The 24680-nt window shown below is 36.8% G+C and overlaps 1 protein-coding gene across 1 annotated transcript in view; it reads left to right on the forward strand.

Annotated features, from left to right (window-relative positions):
• The window catches only part of stk10 (serine/threonine kinase 10), a 58880-nt gene that overhangs the window by 1615 nt on the left and 32585 nt on the right, over positions 1–24680 (forward strand). The window contains exon 2 of the mRNA XM_084137639.1: positions 7748–7912. Within this exon, the coding sequence (XP_083993765.1) occupies positions 7748–7912 (165 nt within the window). The remainder of the gene's footprint in view (positions 1–7747; positions 7913–24680) is intronic.

Consider the following 24680-nt stretch of genomic DNA (forward strand, 5'->3'; position numbering starts at 1 on the left):
GGAATGAGTAATTGAGTAATGAATTAAAAAAAAAAGTGTAGTATTGTCTAATCTGATGTTCTTTAAAGACTCGAGAACTTGTTAAAAAAATTAAAACGCTTTACTAATAACATTACAAAACTGTATCATCTGTTCTTGCTTTAAAGGGATAGTTCACCCAAAAATGAAAATGCTGTCATCATTTACTCATGTTGTTCCAAACCTGTATGAGTTTCTTTCTTCTGTTGAACACAAAAGAAGATATTTAAAAGAAACTCATACAGGTTTGGATCAACATGAATGCGAGTATCACTTTAAGTGTAGTAGATCAAAAGTGTCTCTGACTGTTGCTTATATTGGTCTTTGTTTAGTGACAATGAATCAAGATCATACAATCTCAAATCAGAGACTGATCAAACTCCTACACCTTCGTACTGTTGATTTTGTTTGCCTGGACATGTTAAAACACGCGACTCTATGAAAGAACGTCCTGTGAACACGTACAGGGATTTTGTTTATACACTTACACTCAGGGCCTAAAACTAACTTTTTGTCACACTGCCAATGGCTGGTGACACCAAAAATATTTCTTACAGGCCATGAAACTGTTTTTTTTTTGTTGCAAAAACAGGCAAGTAATAAAAACAAGTAATAAAATAAGAACAAATAATCAAATTAGAAGCAAAACCACAAATAAATACAATATAACAAAGATACAAATGAAATGAACCGTGCTTTTTCGATTTTTCAGGAAGATCTGACAGTAGTTTCCAGGTTCAAAAATTTTATAAAATAAGCAAATGTAAAATAACACTGCAATAGTCTTCACTGTATAAATGAAACATCCTTTTTAAATTTACAAAAGCTATTCAGTCAAGAGCAGAGTGATTTTTCTTTGTCCTTTGTTGTTTGATTAACATTAAAACCACAGACATCAGCAGGAATATTAGGCTGCTGTCCCTTTAATAGCGAATGCACGGATCTAATATACTGATACTGACACACATGCGTTTACTTTCTCAACGGTTTGTGTGTTCAAGACATAACCGACTATGTTTACTTGGATGCTCACTATTTTTAGACATCATTTTGTGTGAATCATTTTTCATCATTTTTACTTTGAAAAACATGAGACACAAGCAGTGGAATGGGGGAAAAACGCAAGGTCCCGAGACACATTTTTAAAAAGTTTTACTGATTTTAACTTGAGGGCCGCATTTTTATAATGCCATGTCATGCATGAGATGCGAGCGTAACGTTATACACACCCGTCTAGCGCACGTTTACATAGAAAAACAATGAAAATGGCGCATATGAATGGAAAAACACGTTCTGTGTGAATGGCCCCTCACACCTCTACACTGACAGCAAGTGATGTGATGAAATAAAACTAGAACAGTCTCATTATAATCATCAAAACTATCTATATTGTTACATATTTGAATACTTCCTCATCCTCAAGATCTCACAATTACTCCAATGACTGAGCAAAACAAATGACTGCCAAATGTGCCAGTAAATAATATAAAAAAACCTAAACCAAACATATTTTAGTGCTTATCAATGTAACTAATAATCATAATTATTTCAGAAACAAAAAGTTAATATTTAACATCACATTTAAGAGACAGTATGGCCAGATATTTTGTTTATTTGTGCTCTTCCACAAAATAATTACAATATTACATTTATTTACTCTGCTTCTACTTCTGGTTTGAAATTGTCTTTTAAAAATCCATCCATCCATCTTCTTCTGCTTATCCGGGGCCGGGTCGCGGGGGCAGCAGTCTAAGCAGAGATCCCCAGACTTCCCTCTCCCTGGACACTTCCTCCAGCTCTTCCGGGGGGACACCGAGGCGTTCCCAGGCCAGCCGGGAGACATAGTCTCTCCAGCGTGACCTAGGTCTTCCCCGGGGTCTCCTCCCAGTGGGACGCGCCCGGAACACCTTCCCGGGAAGGTGTCCAGGAGGCATCCGAAACAGATGCCCGAGTCACCTCAACTGACCCCTCTCGATGTGGAGGAGCAGCGGCTCTACTCCGAGCTCCTCCCGAGTGACCGAGCTCCTCACCCTATCTCTAAGGGATCGCCCAGCCACCCTGCGGAGAAAGCTCATTTCGGCCGCCTGTATCCGGGATCTTGTCCTTTCGGTCATGACCATAGGTGAGAGTAGGAACGTAGATTGACCGGTAAATCGAGAGCTTCGCCTTGCGTCTTTTAAAAATAAATATGTCAATCGAATCATGGCCAAATATCAGATGTGTCACATAATTTAGTGAGGAATCCAAATATTTGTGGATTTCTGTCAGTGTTTGAGTGTGAAGCGTGTTGATTGTGTCGGATTCGGGCTCTGAGGAGGAGTGAAGTGTCTGTTTTCTCCTGGTATTTCGGGTTAGTTAATGCTGAGGATCTCTTTGATTGTTAATTATTGATGGCACACGTGTGTAAGCACATGGCAGCGGTGTGAACAGCAACCCGTCAGACCTGAACTCCTGTCAGGGATAAAGTTTGACGTGTGGTTCTTCAGAGTGAAGTTTGAGATGAAATCACGCGTTTCTGGCGTAGATCCCCGAGGTCTGCTAATCACCAGTGTTCAGTGCTGTTGGCTTCACAATGATAAGAGCCTCTTCTCTGTGGGTGGAGATGAGCATTTTCTGCATATTAGCTAAACTACAGCATTCTCCACATTGAAGGATCTAGTTCAGGCCTCATTGTTTCCACCATTTATTATTTGTAGCTTTGCAGTTGCTGCACAATTTATTGAAACCATTGGAGTGATTGTACTGAACTTTAAGACTGGGAGATAATCGAACACTTAAGTGTATTTGTATTTGTCATGCCCTTTCATTTGGTCATTGAATTGTAGTGAAATTGCCTCCATTTATCATAATAAATTCAATGATAATGATGACGAATGAGTCCAAGGCGTAGCTTTTGTGTAAAGATAATATTGTTCAAGGCACAAGGTTACTCAGTTTATTATGTAAGAATAGGCCCAATTAGGTTAATAACTTTAGAATAATGTTTCTACACCTTTAAATATATATTTTTTATTAATTTCCTTGAAGCAATTAAAGGAGTAGTTCACTTTAAAATGAAAATTAGCCCATGATTTACTCACAATCAAGGCATTCTAGGTGACTTTCTTCTTTCAGACGAATCCAATCTGAGTTATATTAATAAACACCCTGTCGCTTCAAGCTTTATAATGGCATGGATTGCAACCAAATGCAAAATATCCACATTTAAAACTTTATTAAGTAAAATAACTAGCCTAGCTTCCGGCCAAACGAACATACGGATCCGACTTAAGGGTAAAGCGCAACTTATGCGAGTAATGCGGCGCACTGCTGATATTTACGCACTACACTACTTCTGACGTCACAAGTTGCGTAAGTTGCGCTTTATACGCAAGTAGAGTCTGCGTAAGGCCATTTGGCTGGAAGCTAGAATTCTACTTTATTTTTCTTACACAAACTCATCGCTTTGCTTCAGTAGGCCTTTATTAACCCACCGGAGCAGTGTGGAGCTCATTTATAATGGATGGACGCACTTTTTTTTAGGGCTTCAAACTGATGGTTGCAATCCATGCCATTATAAAGCTCGGAAGCGTTGGTGTTTATTAATATAACTCAGATTGTATTCGTCTGAAAGAAGAAAGTCATAAACACCTTAGATGGCTTGAGTGTGAGTAAATCATGGGCTAATTTTCATTTTAAAGTGATCGACTCCTTTAATTACGACTAGTAGTGCTTGCACATAAATAGACAAAACACTTACAGTATTAAACACTTAATAAAAAACACACACAAACCAATCAGTTGTTTGTTACAAAAAGATGAATTGCTTCAAATTTATGATTGAATTTTGATATTATAGCCTATATTAATTGAAAATCTGGTGCTTTTATTAATTTAATACTTTTATTGAGGTCAACTCAATAATTTGTTGATTTGCCAAATGCTCTATTATCTCCCATCCTTAACGATCACCAAAGAGTTGATTTCTCGATTAGGTCTACATATATTTGATTCTTTTGGCGTTCGGCAACTAGTTGTAGATCACATGACTTAATCTGGAAGCTTTTATGTTGTGTGGGAATTACCGTGAGTTTCATACAAAACTTATTGTTGTAAAAATTGTTCATGCCTTTTTCAAATTTGTATCATAATTACAAATAGGAAACAACATTTAATGATAGTTATTCATCCACAAATCTGTTCATGTTTTCTTGTTTGTTGTAATTACAAGTAGAAAACTTGTATGAAAGCTCTCAGACTTCTGATTAGGAGCTGCGTGGCGATAATGACGTGTTTTGCTGTCATCATCAACAAAGCTACAATATGGATCCATTGTTATGAGCGTTTCCAAATGTATTAATAATTTTAAAGAATGGCTTAGAGTAGAAACTCTAGCATTTCTAAATTATGGAAATTTTAACACAAAGCGATTGACTATTTACTTTTAGCTAGTAACTGCTAAATAAATTGGTTGAAATAATTAAATTAAAACAACAAAAAACAAGGAAAAGTCACATTTATGACATGAACCATCCTCAAGTCTGTCGAACAGCTTGAGTGTCAAGTCAACATTATTTTTTTATAGCGCTTTATACAGATTGGTTTACACAGTGACACACAGGGAAATTATTTAATGATCATTTCAGTTCATTTTAGCTCCAAAAGAAAAGAGTGTCATTGTTTGGCTGAAATTAGTTCAGTGTTGATTCAGCTCCATTGTGAAAGTCATCAAATATTAAATGAGTTTCATCTATAAAGCAGCTCTGCAGAAAACAGATGTAAACAGAGGTGTGTATCTTGTTTTATGGGTGTTGGAATGAGCATTACAGGGGTTGAAAGTGCACTATTGTGCTGCTGTTGCTCAGGGTGTTGTTCTGATGGCCCTTCTCCAGGATATTTAGTTCAGGTCAGATGAGAAGCTTTGACTTCTTGTCAGGTGCCATAATCCTCTCAGTGGATATGTAAGTGGATTTGGGGCTTTATTTATGGTTATGCTTCTTTGAGGCGACGAGCCCTTGAACTGTTATAGTGCACATCTCCAATCTCTCTCTCATCTGTTTGTCCAACCAATGAAAGGCAATGAAACAATGTTCAGAAAACTGATAAACTAAATACAAATTTGATGTTTGCTTTGAGAAAGCCTGGCTAGAAAGTTTGAAGTAGTCTAAAAAAGCATTAAGCTTGAAGGTTATAGTTGTAAGCATGGATTTAAAAAAAAAAAAGTATGATTACATTAGAGGAACTGGTAACACTTCACAATAAGGTAACATTGGCCAATGGTATTTTACAACTGTGACCCTGGATCACAAAACCAGTCACGAGTCGCACGGGTATATTTGTGGCAATAGCCAACAATACATTGTATGGGTCAAAATTATCGATTTTTCTTTAATGCCCAAAATCATTAGGATATTAAGTAAAGATCATGTTTCATGAAGATATTTTGTAAATTTCCTACCGTAAATATATCAAAAATGTATTTTTGTGAGTGAATGCTGCACAATCGCCAACATAAATGAACAACTTTAAAGGAGATTTTATCAATATTTTGATTTTTTTTGCACCCTCAGATTCCAGATTTTCAATAGTCGTATCTCTGCCAAATATTGTCCTATCCTAACAAACCATACATCAATGGCAAACTTATTTATTACTTTCAGATGATGTATACATCTCAATTTAAAAAAAAACAACAACAACAAAAAAACATAAGACTGGTTTTGTGGTCCATGGTCACAATTTTAAGTTTCTTTTTCCTTATTTAATTGAGCGGAGGATAAGACAGATGTTCTTTAGAATCGTGTTTACTTGGTCAATCGTCACATCAGGTGTGACTCATCTGAACCACAGTGGGACTTTTCTGCACGACCCTAGCAACTGCTCAGTAGTGCCCTAGCAACCACCCAACTACAACAGTACCCTTGCATTGTTTGTTTGTTTTCATAAAATGTAAAAAAAACAACAAAAAAAACAACCTAGTTTAATGATTTAGCCATCTAAACATGTCCTACTTTCATTCTCTCCTGTATTGCATTTGTATTGTTTATTACAATCACAGGCCAACTTAAACAAGCCTTGCTTTTTGTTCGCTGTGCCAAATCATGTTTTAGTTGAGTTGCTTGACAAATAAGCGGAAGTCTTGCTTTTGAGTGGTTTGGCAACAGTGTTTCCTCTAAAAACATGCCTGCTAACCACAATGAGTGACTGCATCTCAACCAGCGCCTCATACGAACACTACATGTTCCCACGGCATTGACAGATATCACATGCTACAGTAGGTGATGAAACTGGCCTAATATCTGGAGAGATATTCTCTGAAAAACATTCACTGCTCATTGGTTTTGAAAAACTAAATTCAGAAAGTCATGTGGTGGATGCAGAGTACGAAATCAAAAACAAGAGAATGATGTCCTATAAAGAGCACCTGCAAAACCTCATGACCCTCAAGGTCAGGAAGTCTTAAAATGTCCGATCGTTTAATCTTTATGGCAAGGCACGGTTAGTTCACATCTCAAAATGCTGTGGTTTGACTCTTCAGAAATGTGTTTATGAATTAACATTCATGATATTTGTTAAAATACTTTTTTTGACAATAATTAAAATTATGGTTAAGATGTGTGCGCTAACACATATTCTAGGTGTAAGAGAAAATATGTTATTACATTTTACTTGGTGGTTACATCACAACTTTTTATTAAAAGTCACTTTTAATGAAATATTTGGTATAAAAGTTTTTCGAAACCAAGATCAAGTAGAAAAATACAACTTGAAACCTTTAGAAAAGTACATTTCTAAAAACTTGACACGTTGTAGATGTTTTTCTTTTGACTTTATCATGGACATTCTTATTTGCGTTGATTCATGCTGCGATTTATTTATGCACGATATTTCAAAGAAAAAAAATATAAAATAACCTTTTTTTCAATCCTTTCCCTTCAAACACCAGTAAAGCCCAGAGTATACTTCGTTTTTTTTACGTGTGTACGCTGGTGTATGCGCAAGTATAGGCTAGTCCCACACTCCCGCAGACTCATTCGCAAGCACTGCTGTCAATCAAGATGTTACACCACATTTCTATAGCATCAAATAACTAACTGAAACCAAAATTTTGGGCAAAACAAAAACTTTTAACATGCGTCTACATGATGAGATCTACCTAAAATGACAGAACAATGATTTGATGTGTAACTTGATTTTGTTAGTTTGGCTCGTGTCCCATCCGATGACATGGGGAGGGTGGGGTTTGAGACAGTACTGCAGCCAGACACCAGGGGGTGAGCAAAACGCTTTGACTTCACTTTACAGGACTTGTGCGGCGTGCTTGGCGCGAACGCAGGCGGTCGACGTATATCGTGTCTGCGCTATTTTTCTCCAGAAGTTATGGCCGATAAAAATGTATTTTTATTCATTTAAACTAAAGATATGCGACCTGCGTGTCCAAAGTACGGTTACAAAAATCAGGCAGTGTGTGTACTCTTCTGGTGACGAAATTTGCTTTAGTATACTTTAGGCTTATGACCCATCAAACCTTTATCAATGACGGCATCAACTTCAGTGACAGCCTGCGTTTGCAGTGAAACAGCAGTAATGCCCATTATTTCAGCTCTAATGACGAGCTAAACGTGAATCCCAGAGGCCTGGTGAATTAACCGCACCAAAGGGACGAGCGTGGAACGGGAACTTCAGCAGGATGTTGTCATGTTGATCACGCTGACGTTGTGTTTTGATGTGAAACTGCTTTGTCTTTCAGGCCCGGAATAAAGAAACCGGTGTGCTAGCTGCAGCTAAAGTGATCGAAACCAAAAGTGAGGAGGAGCTGGAAGACTATGTGGTGGAGATTGACATCTTAGCATCTTGCAACCATCAGTACATCGTCAAACTGCTGGATGCCTACTTCTTCGACAACAAACTGTCGGTAAGCTGGTTAAACTGACCAAACTGACCTTTCTTAAAAGCGACTGAGGCGTGTTGTCTTGCATATCATCTGAATTGCTCAGCGGGTTTGCATTTATCATCTTTCGAGACGTCAAATGCACACCCTTATTAAATAACTGAGCCGCCATGCAGATTCCCGAATCTGACAAAAAAATAAAATAAATAGCAGATGTGATGTGATCAAATATTAAGATTTAAATGAACCATATTCAGCATTTATCGTTTCACTAAAGTCTGTTTATAATGCAATTTTTCATGTTTTTTTGTCATCTTTTCTTTGATTCGGCATGAAGTGAAAATTGCATGTTTGCATCTCAATGCATGTTATAGATCTTATTCTGAACAATTAGTCTTCGCATAGGCTTTTTTTTTCTCTTCACATTATCTCTTTTTTTAGGGGTTCACGCGAGTAGCCCTGAAACCCTATTGTAATTGTTAAAATTTCCAAGCATCAGCATTCTCCATCTAAAACTGATCGGGCAGACCGAACCGTAAGTCGTAGAGACTTGAAACTTTGAAGGCTGGTAGTACTCACACCGTCTACAACGTCACCAAGTCTCGCCCCGATCGGCCTGACGGGGGCGCTACAGCGGTCAAAAGTACGAAATGGCTCATAACTCCTAAACGGACAAAATGCACGCCTAGTGAAATTTGCAGGTATTTTGAATTTTTTGGAAAAACACACTTTTGTGAACTAGTCCTAGGTTTTTGGCCTGATCAAAATCAAACCAGTGCAGCAAGATTCTCTGGAGTCTGATTGTCAATTATTATCAAAAAAAGTTAAAATTTCAATTTAATCTAATCTAATGCTCGGGACATACTTAACGACTCGCTTAAACAATCTAAGAGTGAACTGAACACACTTACAGACTGTTTCCAATGACTGGAGCAGATTTTAAACACCGACTGAACGCAACTGGCAGGATCAGTCGAAAGTATCAAATTACGTTCATAATCGGCCTTACAGTCGTTAAGTGTATCCCCGGCTTAAGGGCCGCCAAAACGTTCGAAGTGGGCGGAGCCACTTTTACTAAATTGGCTATAACTCATGAACGGAATGAGATATTTTCACCAAACTTGGCGCACATAGTATATAAGAGTATATTCTGTGGTCACGTGAAAAAGCACACGCAACTGGCCACTTGGTGGCGCTATAACAAGCTATAACGCTTGTTTACATTGAAGCTTCTGTCGGTTAATGAGGATTTGACAGATGAACTCGCGGCTCAGTTGGACTCTTGTCGTGTCAAATGTGATAAGACTTTTCAGTTTCGTGGACGTCGCCATCTTTGATATTACTTTGGTCACTGTCACTATGGTTAGTGTTAAAAGAATACAGGCTTGACTGTTGTTGCACGTATACAGGCAATATTCGAGAGAGACGCTACTGTAAGTTGCTGTGTGAATGGGACTTTTTGAGACTCGCACCTGTAAGTAAATGCGTTGTTAATCCCAAAAATTGACAGTGTGAACGTAGCCCCAAAAATGTGGTTTTGAAAAATTAAGGATGTTAGTTGGGCTCTAAAATACTGTTGCCACTCTCATTAACTGAACAGCGCATGAACATATTTAACGCTCTAAATCAGGACTGACATCTGTATTCTGCTGCGTCTGTGTGAATGTGGCTACTGAGTAAAACATTAAATAGCTGTTTTTGCTATGATGTCTATATGTAAACGATTTGCTAATCGCCATAGTTCACATTGTTGTTCATTAGGGTGGGACAAGTATAGCTAAAAACTAAAGTTAAGTTGATAAGTGAATGTGGTTGATTGTGTCTACATGCTATCAAAGGAAACAGCCTGTAAAAGCACGTTTTCATGAGGAGCCATTTAAAGCATTGCTGGAATTCCTCAGTGTGACGGTAAATTTGCTTTTCTGGAAGATGTGTGTCTCCAGATCTCATAATGTTTGAGTAAGACTTCCTTTTGAAGGAAACTACTCTAACCCTAAATACTAAACTCTGGTAGCCTTCGTAACTGGGCTGTGGACATGAATAGATATATCTATTTTTATCACTTGTTTATAGAGTGCAGCAGGAATGATGTTTTTATTTTTTTAGGCCAAAAAAGTAAATGGGTTTTCGGTTAAATACCTGAAATAAGGTCTGTGGTTAACACAAGCTTAAGATATTGTGATCATATAGGTCGTTTATGACCTAGGTTTAGATCTAGCATTCATTTGTGAAGATTATCATAAACAGCAAAACGTGTAAGAATCATAAACTTGTATTGGTCACCGAGCTTATTTCTGCAGTAAACGATAAGCCAATGGAAAATCCTGTTGGGTTTTTGTCGAGGGAATCTGGGTGATACTGACTTCAGGGTTGGCCTATGAAAATACGTCATCCCTCAGCGCTCTATTGATTCTTTGATGTATAATAGATTTGTAATAGATATATAATAGGAAAGTTTATAATTAGCATTTGCTAAGTTTGTAATGTTAAGTTTGCTCATACTAAAGCATGAGGTGTGGCACAGCTGTCTGGGCAATGCTACGCTGTGTCATAGATGAGCATTTCTGGGTGTGGACGAGGCGTCTGGTCGACCAAGCTCTCGATGGAAAACATTCGGATGGGAATGTGTGTGGGGTTTCGTGAAGGGAAATAGCTGCACACTTGTTGTCAAACATAACAAGCACTTGTTCTTTTTGACTTGAGTGTGTCAAGTTGTCTTCACCGCATCCAGCGATTCAGATGCTCAACTGAAAGCACCCGACTGTCCACAGACCTTAAGCATTTAGGCCATTTGTTTGTCTATGTTTGGATGTCAGCAATGCGCAACAGATGGTTCAAAGGACTTTATCCAATGAGCCATGATTTGGATTTTCCTTGATGCTTTTCAATGGAAGATGTTGATGTTTGGTATCTTGAAATGGAAACTGTTCATTTATAGTATGTGAAATAGCATTTATAATGCAATAATGCACTGCAGAACAGTATATACTGGTATTCATATATGTGTGAGAAGAAGCACAGGATTTTCATATTTACACCACAAAAACAAATTCCCACAGTTGTAATTCTCCTTTACTGTCTCAAAAGCACTTTCCTCTGATGGGAATGCATCACTGGTAAATAGGATTCTTCCAAATTAAACTTAAAATACATTTAGAAACAGTCATATTTGAACCTTTTAAATATGCAAATCAGGCCTTAAAATGCATATATGCATCTTACATCAAAAGTGGTAAAAATCCCACAGAGATTGTCAGCTTTTCAAAATGAAAATTTGAAAGGAGCGTGAACATTGTATATTGTTACCACCATCCCATACGATCTCCACCTCTATTACTACTTTACTGTGGTTCTCTTAATGGTCAAAGTCAATTCTTGTGCTCGAGTTCTTCATCATGATCAGCAATAAAGCAATAAATCACGATCAGCAATAACCAGAAAGCAAAGGGCCCACTGAATGATGCAATGATGCAAATCACTTCTAAAGTAACAAGTAAATGCAAACATTTATAATGAAACATTATAATGTAAATTGTTCAGTCAAAATTGTACAAATCTCATTTTGGAGATGCACCGACCATCAATCGAAAGCAGCCAGTTTTTGCTCCCAACACCAGTTTTATGTTTTATTTTGGCTGATATTTGTTCTGGACTTGCACATAAACTGCGTAGCGATCATTTCCCAAAAATATAATTTCTGTGGAAATATTACAAAGTCTATAAACAGAACATTTACACAGGCCAGAGAGGGGACATGCTGAAGATGGACACAAAGAGGAGAGCAAATACTGTTCTTGATGCTCGAAATATGGCAAGAAAAATATAAATATTGAATTTGGGGTGGGGATTTATGTGAATGTCTCTGAAGGGAACTGACTGTCTTCAAAAAAGTTTTGATGGCATTTTCTGTTCCTCTTACCCCAGTATAATGCCTATTAAAGATAATAATAAGCTTGGCACTGATTTGTATAAAGCGGCATCCAAAGAAATGATACATCGCTGCTTTTCCAAAAGCGCCACCTACTGACAAAGAGTGAATTAGCATCTTTATTCCGTCCCGCTGCTGCTGTTGATGTTTTGTGCGGGTGTTTTATGTAGCATCATTTCACAAAGCTAGTCTGACCATTTTTGCTTTAAATCTAGAAACATTACATGTAACATTGTTACATTTATATAGCGCTTTTCTGGGTGCTCAAAGCGCTTTACATACGGAAGCTTTACTTGTATCTCCTCAACCACCACCAATGTGCAGCACCACCTGGGGTGTGTTTCCCGCACAACGACGTAACTCTACCATAGTGCGATGCATCGTTGAAGAAATCAACTAGCTAGTCACGACTGTTTCCCGAAACAGTATTGTCGCAAAGCGGTCGTTCAACCACGTTGGTTGATGATGTCACGCAGGTATTGGAGTAATAACTACTTTTAATGAATCTGTTTGAGATCGAATTAACGCTAGATGTTTTGCTATAAATTACAGACATGACATCTGAGGACTATTTCTCATTTTTCTCAGTATTTCCAGATTCAATTTTAGGCTCGTTCTTACATAGTAGAGCACGTTCGCACATGCGCACTCTTCAAAAACGGTGCTTGAAATCTCTTGACAAACTAAAAGACGCAAATTACATTTTTATGTATTCTGAATCAAAGACACAGGTTGTACTGAATGTCAGCTTGCTTATTTGGCTCAAGATAAGGATTTATTGAGTCCACATGTCATGCAAACTAGAAACTCTGCTTCTAACCACAGGTCGAGAGCTGTCGTTCCAAACACACAACTTTGCGATGCTGTTTGCGAATGTTCGTTAGAACGATGGTTTCGGGAAACACCGACTCGTTGAACAGCTGATAACGACAGAACTTGCGAACATAGTTGGCTAACGATGCTTTTGGGAAACGCACCACCTGGATGATGCGACGGCAAAGCTGCAGTGACACAACGACTTTACCAAGTGCTGATTGGCTCTTTTATTTAGAAGGCGGGACTTTTTCATTCATAGTAATATAAGTGCACTGTCTTTGTATATCTAAAGTCTTTGTTAAAATGCAGTGGTTGCCTCGTTGTTGTTGTTTAAGCCCAGTTTGGTAAACAACAAATTAATGTGCTTAAACACAGAAATCGGCTACCGGTATCAGCCTATTTGCTTGTAAAAAAAATCGGCAATTGGAATTGGCCATGAAAAATCATGATCGTCAGCATTCCTATCTCATTTATACTTGTAGTGCCTCTTCTTAATCTCAAGTGTGGGATTTTAGCACCACAAGTGTCATCAAACAGAATCGCAAAAACATTGACTAGACAGAATAAGCTGTCTCTACATATTAAAGTGAAATTGGAGAAGTATTTTACATTAAAAAACACATGCATCACCTACCACCTATCATTGATCTGCTGATTTGTTGTTCAAGTGTGTGTCAGTCAGCGGCCGTGTAAACATGTAACAGGTGTGTGAGGATCTCTGCCCTCATCCGTCAGGGGGCAAACGTGCCTGGACTCACACGCGTGTGTGTGTGTGTGTGTGTGTGACCGTCTTGATCGCGTGTCAGCCAGTGCGTTTTCTAAACTCTTGTAAACTGTCGTATCTAAGATCCAATTAAGCAGCCGGATAAAGGAGGTCAGCTCACGAGTGTTTCTCCTCCGTCTGTGCGTGACATAATCTTCTCTTATCCTCTTTCATTCTTCTCAGCTTCAGTACAATCTGATGAACTCATGTTATGGGTGCAACATCTCAGCGAAGGTCAACAATATAGGATTGTTTTTTTCTAACTAGCATTATTTGAAGACGCTATGAAATATGAAGAATTAAATGGGCAATAATCTGAACTTCATGATTTATCTGTTGAGTACTCAGTAAAGTCACATTTATTTAAATAGAGCTTTATACATTACAGATTGTTTTAAAGTAGCTTCTTATAAATAAACAGGACAAATAGAAGTGTTGCAAAAATCATTAATTATGGAATTTAATTTCAATTCTATAGAAGACAATTGTCATTATTCGGTTGAATAATTCGGTTAAATAACATGATTTAGTTCAGTGTTGATTCAGTTTAGTTCAATAACCGTCAATGTTTCAAAGTTAATCAATTATATAACATTCAGTGTCTACTTATTGTCTACAGAAGACAATGTATGTCTTTATTCATCTCATCCGATAGTGTCGAATTGATGGTATTTTTGAACGTTAGTCTTTTAACCCTCTGAGGTCTGAGCTGTTTTCTGGGCCCTGGAGGTGTTCTGACATGCTCTGACATTTCTGGTTATTTCTGTTACTTGTGTCTGATTACACTTTATTCAGCACAAACTCTGCTACAATAATATATCAGCAGCATGTATGTAAAAGTTTGTAGTTTTGAGATAATGACATTTATGCGTGGTTTGTGAAAATACAAAAAAAAATTCTCACTGAAATAAGGCCATGAAACCCATACTGATTATTTCTTCACAAGACTTTTGAAAATTGTATCACGTAGCCTAGAATATTTGCTCTAAAACTATGTGAAAATCACCCTGACTGCTCATTCAGATAAGACAATATATTGATTTAAAATTTTTACGTGTTTTGTGTGAAAAAGCTTTATGCGGAGGTCATTAATATGTATTGTTTTCACACCTGAGAAAGACAAAGACCCTCCCCTAATGGCCCTATTAGGAGCTATCAGGCCCTGTCATTCTGGGCAACCTTGCACAATACTGTAAATGAGGAGATTTAAAAAAGAATGGCTTTTAAATTGTTTGGATTTATTTACAACACAACATAGTCCAAAGATACACACAACAAATGCCAAAAAAGCACTTATTGAAAACAATGATCCAAAGACAGAGACCTTTGTGCCATTCCTAAAAACATTGTACATACCTTTCATTTCCAAGTTGTTTGATTTTCACTTTACCATGTTCATGTTCACTGAAGTCTTCAGTGGCATCTGGGCCCTGAAAAAAAAAGTGAACATACTGATATCAAGAGAAAGGCCTGCACGATTTTGGGAATAAATTTTAGATTTTTCTGGTTAAAATTGCTTTTTAAAATTCACAGAATACACACACACACACACACACACACACACACACACACACACACACACACACACAAATGTTTCCAACAATAATATAATGAACACCAGGTTTGTTGTGCCTTGTAGGCATAAGCTATGCACAGTGCTGGATAAAATAATAATATCAATAACCTATAGCAGTATAAATCTTCCAAAAGATTTCAGTAACAACTAAGCTAGAGAAAAATATATTGATTATCATGTTACTTCAAATGTTTCCATTTGTTATGATGATATGAAATGAGATAATAGTAAAAACATGAAGCCGTTTGCTTTTCAAACGCGATCGCGCTGCAAAATATGATACATTCAAACGCGATCGCGCTGCAAAATATTCAATTCAATTCAATTCAAATTTATTTGTATAGCGCTTTTCACAATACATATTGTTTCAAAGCAGCTTTACAGAAAGTGCATTTCAGAAATGTACATAGAAAAATACAGTTAGTTAATCATACATTAATTTAGGGCATAAACATATCGCCAGCGTCGAGTCGTCTCTTCACAGGCGTCGAGTCGTCTCTTCACAGGCGTCGAGTCGTCTCTTCACAGGCGTCGAGTCGTCTCTTCACAGGCGTCGAGTCGTCTCTTCACAGGCGTCGAGTCGTCTCTTCACAGGCGTCGAGTCGTCTCTTCACAGGCGTCGAGTCGTCTCTTCACAGGCTTCGAGTCGTCTCTGCACGGGTGTGGGGGCATCTGTAGTTTCCATGGGAGGCTGGATACAAACTGGAGCTGACAATCTGTGTTTACCTCGGGACTAGCGTCCCGAGATAACAACAGAAAAGCAGATGGGAAATAATTAGCGTAGCTGCTGTTCATAACAATAATGCATTCAATCTGATTCAACTGTAATATAAAAGGTAAGTATTATGTGAATGCTTGGCTAAAGAAATGCGTCTTTAATCTAGTTTTAAACTGGGACAGCGAGTCTGAGCCTCGAACAATATCAGGAAGGCCATTCCACAGTTTAGGAGCTAAATGTGAAAATGCCCTCCCTCCTTTAGTGGACTTAGATATCCTAGGAATGACCAGAAGCCTCGAATTTAGTGATCTTAAAGAGCGCGATGGATTGTAGGGCGTTAGAAGTTCCGTTAAATACCCAGGAGCTAAACCATTTAGGGCTTTATAGGTCATTAGTAATACTTTGTAATTGATACGGAACTTTATAGGTAACCAATGTAGAGATGATAGAATTGGTGTTATATGATCATATTTCCTTGACCTAGTAAGAACTCTAGCAGCTGCATTTTGGACTAACTGTAGCTTGTTTATTGAGGATGCAGGACAACCAGCTAATAAAGCATTACAGTAATCTAGTCTCGAGGTCATGAATGCATGAACTAACTTTTCTGCATCAGAAACTGATAGCATGTTACGTAGCTTAGCAATGTTTCTAAGGTGGAAAAAGGCTGTTCTTGTAACATATGAAATATGACTTTCGAAAGACAAGTTGCGGTCTAATATAACACCCAGGTCTTTTACTGTAGAGGATAAAGTAACAGGACATCCTTCTAAAGTAAAGTTGTATTGTAAGAGGTTTTGTGGGCAGTTTTTTTGACCAATAAGTAATACCTCCGTTTTATCTGAATTTAATACATTCAATATGATACATTCAAGCGCGATCGCGCTCAAATATAAAACATTATGGTTACCATATACATATCTACGTTTGAGCAGATATCCACAAACTCAGTAACAGTAAACACGGGTCTAAATATTATTCACCATATATCTAGCAACAGTTCAACTGCAATGTGAAATTTATGCAACAATAGCAAACTAATATGTAAGAATTTCTTACCTTACATCTTTCTTGTCTTCAAATCGCGTTCTTCTTCTTCTGATGTAAATCCAATGTAAGCTCAGGCGCGTCTAAAAGCAGAGACTTGTAAAGTGTTTTGGTGTTTTGTTTTTGAGGTAGGCCTAATGAGCGCGATCGCGTTCCATGTGGAGATTTGCATGTGAATATCTTTTGCGCGAGTGGGCGTGGTAAATTAAAAAAATAATGAGCAAGCGTTTGAGAAGCTGGACATCTTGTTGGTTTTATACAAATTACTTAAACAGAGAATATTTGTTTTCAGTTTGAATCCGATCATTTAAAAGTACACACTTAAATGTTTATAAAGGTATATGGCTCATAAATGTGTGACAAGTATTCGCTGAGTTTTGTTTCAGTTTACAGACGTGCTCAAGAAAAAAAAGTTCACCGCGACGGAGAGGCAGAACGCACACCCTGTTTATTTTCTTTATTTTACAAAAGCACAATGTTTTGATTTGATTGTAAGTGGACACATACAAAAGTAGAAATATCACAGATTCTTTTTTTATATTTCTTTTTTCTGTATGACCATAAATGACGGAGTAATTTAAGTTTATAGTGCTACAATGTGGAGAAAATCCAGCAAAACGCGCCCGCGCGTTTGTCGACCTCAGAGGGTTAAGCCCCATGAGTAAATGATATGAGAAGACAAAATGAGTAGAAAGATGAAATTAACAAAATGTCCATTCAATCAACTGTTTAACACATTGTATTCTAGGGCTGCACGATATTGAAGAAAAATGCGATAAGTCATTAAATAATGCGATATTCGATATGCGATACGATAATTCTTAAAGTGTGTAAAATAAACTTAAATTATCTTAAAAATATCTTTAAAATGATATAACCTACATACGTGTTTCACTTTCTTTTTGTGACAAGAAAACATCCCTACAGCTTCTGAAAGTGAACAGCAGTGTTTTACTGTAGCATAAGAAGAGTTATTTTAACATCAGTGTAAACCACAGGGTTCAGGGTTTCAGGTTATCCTACATTAGGGTTATTTAACAACAGAAACTGAATAATCAAATGTAAAAATAAAACACTGCTTAGTTTTCACTGTATGAATTAAATATATACTGATTCTTATTAAAGCTACAAAAGTTATTCAGCCGAGAGCAGCGAGTGATTTTCTCTTTGTCTTTTTCATGACCCGTTATTGCAAGCCGTTGTGATATGCATATCGCGATATATACAGTACAGGTCAAAAGTTTGGAAACATTACTATTTTTAATGTTTTTGAAAGAAGTTATTCTGCTCATCAAGCCTGCATTTATTTGATCAAAAATACAGAAAATTTTTTTAATATTGTGATATATTATTACAATTTAAAATAATTGGTTTTCAATTTATTATACTTTAAATTATCATTTATTTCTGTGATGCAAAGCTGAATTTTCAGGATCATTACTTCAGTCTATCACATGATCCTTTAGAAATCATTCTAATATGATGATTCATTATCAAAGTTGGAAACAGTTCTGCTGCTTAATATTTTTTCATAACATGTGATACTTTTTTAGGATACTTTGATGAATAAAAAGTAAAGAAATAAAAAATTAAAAAAAAGAAGCAAATTTTTTAGAAATAGAAATCTTTTGTAACAACAATATACACTACTGGTCAGTAATTTGGGGTCAGTGATTTTTTTTGTTTCTTTTTTTGAAATAAATCAATTCTTTTATTCAGCAAGGATGTGGTAATTTGATAAAAAAAAGTGATAGTCAAGAAGATTTATATTATTAGAAAATATTTTTTTATTTTGAATAAATGCAGTTCTTTTTAACCTTTTATTCATCAAATATATTAGGCAGCAGAACTGTTTCCAACACTCATAATAAATCAGAATATTAGAATGATTTCTAAAGGATCATGTGCTAGACTGGATGTCACATGTGACACTGAAGACTGGAGTAATGATGCTGGAAATTCAGCTTTGCATCACAGGAATAAATTATTTTTGAAAGTATATTCAAATAGAAAACTATTATTTTAAGTTGTAATAATATTTCACAATATTACTGTTTTTTTCTGTATTTTTGATCAAATAAACGCAGCCTTGATAAGCATTAGAGACTTCTTTCAAAAATATAAAAAAAGTAATGTTTCCAAACTTTTGACCTGTACTGTACATTTGCGATATTTCGATACATTGTGCAGCCCTGTTGTATTGTTGTATACTTCATGTTTTTTCACATACTATTAAACATAGTAGTCAGGTGGCTGTAAAGTTTCCATTCCTATCTCAGCATGTTACATCAAAATCTTTTATTTTAAAGCATCATGGAAAAAGATGTGATTCACCTCTTTACCGGGAACTTGAATGAAGCCATCTGTTGCTCGTCTCTTAAGTATAAATGTAAGTGTGGAGCTCTGTGCCAGTGTGGTGAAAGTGATAATCATCATAATTAATTATTTATCAGGTTGAATAGGGTTCAGGGCATGTGTCCAGAATCAGTCGCGTAATGCAGTCTTTATTGACTCCTGTTAACAGTGTTGTGGATTTGTCTCATTAAAGCCTCAATCGTTTCTGTTTGTTTAACCTCTCAGCGTTTGCATGAGATATGTGCGTAGGTGCTCGAGGAATCCTTGTTTGCTCGGACGCTCACAATCTGACTTTGTTCTTGTGGTCTGACTGGTTGTTCTGCCTCCCTGTACCTGCAGGCGTCGGCGTATGCCATCTAGAATATTTCAGAAATGTCAGTAAGACTGTAACACGTGGATGGAGATGCTAAGATGCTAAACTCGCGGTGACTGGTTTCGCCAGTTTTTATAACATTGACAGGTGTTTACCTGAGATAAAAACAATTACATTTTGTTTATAATGTAACTATACAACAGTTTTTTTGTTTTTTGTTTTTTGTTTGAGTCCAGCTCTAGATCTATTGATTTTGTTTTGTGAGAAAAAATGTGAAAAATGTCATGGTGATGTGTAAATAAGATTAAGATTGTGTTTTAAAATATTTTTCATCTTTGAAAACCCTTCAAAGCAATTACAATGCAGGAAGCCACTTTGTTGTTGTGCCAAAAAATTATATCATAGACCATGTGATATGACTGTATGCCAAGGTCAGAAAAATAATTGAGCCTAAATAATTTGACTTTTTCAATGATATGGTTATTTCACATTTCAAATGAATTATTATTCATAAATTCAAGATGCCACATATGGCAGAAAATATAGATATTTTCCTATATTTTATTTAACTATCCAAAAATGTTATTAAAAAAAAAAATACATTGCTATATAGACATAAATTCAAAAATATATCTACATAAATGTATTTTAGATCAAATTTACATATGAACATTGTATGTATTCAAGGTTTCCCCTCAAAACCAACATGAATACACACATTTTTTTCGTCGTATGCTCATTTGTGACTGAGCCACTAATCATCAAATCTTAAGTATTACCATTGCTTCTATGATTTTTAGTCGTGTTTTCAAGAGCTTGTATTAATAGCTGTATTGTTGGATATGCAGTTCCTGTACATTCCCTCTGTAAACACACAGTCACGGGTCTATTGTTTGGAAACGCCTGGATTATCCGTCGGGACAGTGACTCATTGGACGGTGTTGTCATTGCAGGTGTTCAGTAATGAAAATGCTGAAAGTGAGTCTTTTTTTTTGTTATGGCAACAGTAAATGCTTCTACTGTTTGCTGTGATTCAACATTTACTCATCCATCCATTATCCAAACTGCTTGTCCAATGCAGGGTCATGGGAATGGTGGAGCCTAGGCTAATGTCGGGCCATTGGTAGGGATGGCCGGTCCTGTCATAAAACAATTACATAATAGCTGGATCATGTGACAGGCGAGTGACATCAGCCTCATGATCTGCTGTTGTTTTTGGCAACCATAGATTCATGTCCCTAAGGGAAGCACTACTATATATAAAGATCAAATATTTAAACTTGAATCTTAACATGTTTTTAAGGCCACCCAGATTATGCAATTTTGGCGTACATGTGATTTCAGTTGTTGTAAACGTTTTGTATGAAACCTAATGGTGAATTATGATTGGAATTTTTAAACATTTCTTGCCGCTCACCGTTCTCAAGTAAAGGGTTTGGACGTTGACAGTTGCTGTTTTATATGTTAGTGACATTAATAAGGGGGCGTTTACAAGGCAATTCAGCTACTCACAATTTCAAGATCATTAGCAATTTATAGAAATCACATCTGGAACAGAGGCGAACGCATATTTGAGAAATGATCTTAGTCCCTGTTTACAGCTGGTATTAAGATGAGTTTTGGTGGATCGGATCACAGTTAGACGAGGGAGACACATTCCCATTTACACCTGGTGTTTTAATCTGTCTCTTTTGTCCACTTTCAACCACTTCTGTCCTGATTTCTTCGAGGGGAGAGTCTATGAGCGGGTAAATGTGTGAGCTTTTTCAGATCTTTCAATCTAATAGACAAAATAAGCTCACAAATTTACATATGAATTCGACCGGAAATAACACACGGAGAACATCAACTTTAGTTTCTGCTCTTATAGCCACAAGACCAGCCGAACGCTGTGAGTGTGTGTGTGTGTGTGTGTGTTAGAAATCAGGAATGGTGAGAGAACATTGTGCTTGGTATGTTTTTCATCTTCAAACCAAACTTGGGTCTTCAGCTGATAAAGATTAAACCCCGTCTGGCTCGAGCTCTTCCTATAATGTTCACTCATTAGATCAGTAGACGGAGAGTAGACAGTTTTAGTGGATGTTCAAATGCATTTGAACACATTCGTTCACATGAGCATTTACACTACGAAAGCAATCCGGTCTAATGTGTTTTCAACTCCCTCTGGAAGTGGTGAAAGTGGACGAGCTCAAAACGTTTTAGACCCGTTTACACCTGTATTTAGAGTTGTCCACTTGTAATCCGATCGACCAAAACACATCTTAACACCAGGTGTGAACAGGCCCTTAGATAGATCAAATGTAGGACCCATCCTACACATAATTTTATAAATGAGGCCCTAGAATATCATAGAGAACATAACTATAACGATAACTATATTAGCGTCCACACCAACACATGATATTATTCTGCTTATTCTATATGCATGCTCAGTTTGGACATTTTTGTTTGTATTCTCCTGTAATAGAATGAAAAAGGACAACATAAACTGAGCATTTGTGGTCTGCTCTCCTGATTTAATTCACAATATATCCCATGAATAATTCACTGGAATGGAATGCACTAAGAATCTCTCGTTTTTCTCCCCAAATCCTCACGTCTCTTTCCAGGTTTGTTTTCACACGGATGTTTTAAAATGTAATCGCCTCCCCTTTTCACTTCTAATCCCTATTAGTAGTGTTTACTGGAATCTTTCTAAAGCAGGTCAATCTGTCAAAATTATGGAAATCACTTTGAAATATTATCACTCAATGTTCCAGTTAATGAACATTTAAATTAAGGTGATTTGTTATGCAGTGTATGACCGATTAAAACTACGGTGATATTTAACAAGCCGTTATCGTTATAATTGTGATGTGGATTCTGCTACTGTTTTATTTAGAATGATTTTTAAAACTATAAGATTCCAGCGACAAGCCAATCATGTCCACATCAGACACAGTATGACTATGAAAGAAATCACAGCCAATCAGAAGAGCGCGTGAGCGGAGTCTGTCTTCAAGCACTCGCAATGAAATTGATAACGTACATAATCAAACTCATAAATGTTACACCATATTAATGTTGTTAAAAATACATACGGAGTGACAAACAATCTTTGCGATAGAATACACCTGTTTGTTCACATCGAGTTTGAAAGTTCTTGTTTCCTTTCATCTGAGGTGAATTATCCATTGTTGCTTTCAGTATGGCTGTAGAGGTCATGCAATGATATTAGAACTCAACGTCAAATTATTTTAACATAAATAAAGACCATAATCAGTACCTGAGATTATCATTTCCATATTTTGCATTTTGTTGTTCTAACCGTGACGTCACAGAGTTTCTAAAATAGGATCTCCTGACAAAAACTGATTAACATAGAAAATATACATTTTATTGCTTGCCGTGGCATCGTGTTGCGTCTGGTAAAGCATTGGTAACCTACACCAATTAATAACCACATAGATATTAACCAAAACACTCTAAGAACAACCAAGCACCAGTAAGTGCAAATAAATAAATAAATAAATAATAGTGTGATTTCTCTCATGTGTTTGTTTGCATGTCTGTCTGAGTGTGTAATATAAGCAGAGGGACTCAGGGGTGAAGCTGATCTCCATCACAGAAAATAGCAGTTTTACTGGATTGCACATTTGTTTGTTAGTCTCTTCTCTTTGGTATGCAGTTTATGTATCTTGGAGGCAGTCATGACATGTGTCACTGTGTTATCGCCTCCATCACTAAATACACACACACTTGGGTTTACCAGTCCATTTGGGTCAAGCCATGAGGGTGGGGAGCTTTGCTTGGGCGGGACGGTGTTTCCACCAGCAAATCACTTTCAATACTTTTGCAGTTTTGGCTCAGTATCGACAAGACATTACAAACTCAAAATGTAAGAATCTGTCATACATTCCTAAAGGAGTAGTTCAGTTCTGTAATCATTAATCACGTCGTTCCAAACCCATATGAATCTGAAGAATGTTACAGTGACAAATTAGGCCTGTTCATCACACAATGTTATCCTATGACTTCAGAAGATTTGAAATGTATTGCACATAAGACATATGGACTAGTTTAATAATGCTTGTATTGTGCCTTGTAATTTTCAGTCATTGTATGGGAAGAGAACGGCATAAACAATCTGCTAAGCATCAAATTGTTTGTCCTACACAAGTAAAAAAGGAATATGTGATTGGAATGAGTCACATGTTCAATGGCACAGTGTGTTTGTTTTTTTGGCAAACTTCCTTTTAACATGTCAAAACTATGACACATGAGGAATCCACATCTTAAAGTAGGTCAGGATCTGATCAAGATTTATACTATGATTGACAGGCGGATAATGTTTGTGACACATTCTTTCAGTTTTACTCAGACTCTCCTTCACTGTCAGTTACAGGAGATACTCCTGTCGTTTCTTACACATTTTTACTGACATTTAGGGACTTTTTTATGGCGTATATCGTTTGGAGAACAGCGTGCAAAACCTGCAAACTCATGTCAGTGATGGACAAAGTACAGTATGTGAAGGTCAGGTATTGTTTTGGCAAGCAATGCGAGGTGTAGGTTTTCTTGGCTCACTTTAAACAAAGCGGAAGTTACCGCATTAATCCAGAGAGAGCATTGACGAAACACTGGGCATTTCTAATGATTCAAGAATGCGCTTTGACTACAAAAACAAAATGGTTTGCTGAAGATGGTTATCATGCAAAACCCATGACTATTTTTGTGTTTTGTGAACTCATCACAGGGAAAAAGAATAAATATCTTTGATACACACACAGAAATAAAATGTTTTCTCGATTTGAACATGTGATGCATTATTAGGCACGTTATAGCATTTCAGGTTTTATGATATATGATTTTATGATACAGATTTACTATTGGGCCTAACTTGCTCAAGGCAGCTTGATATTGAGTAATTATTTCAGATGACCTCTAGAAGTAGATCAGTGTTGTGTTGAACCTGTTGAAAAACCACCAAAAAGGTGTTTCATGGTAAATTTAAAGGGGTGGTATAATACCCTTTTCACAAGATGTAAAATATGTCTTTGATGTCCCCAGAGTGTGTATGTGAAGGTTTAGCTCAAAATACCCCACAGATATTTTTATATAGCATGTTAAAGTTGTCACTTTTTGAGGGTGAGCAAAAACACCGTTTTGTGTCTGTTCCTTTAAATGCAAATGAGCTGCTGCTCCCGGCACAGGGGGCGGAGCTTCAACAGTCATTTTACCTCACACACAGACATGCACTGAAAATTTCTAAAACTTTTAGCCTTTTATGTTCAAAC

Source organism: Abramis brama (genome assembly GCF_963993115.1).
Source record: "Abramis brama genome assembly, chromosome: 15".
NCBI classification, from domain to species: Eukaryota; Metazoa; Chordata; class Actinopteri; order Cypriniformes; family Leuciscidae; genus Abramis; species Abramis brama.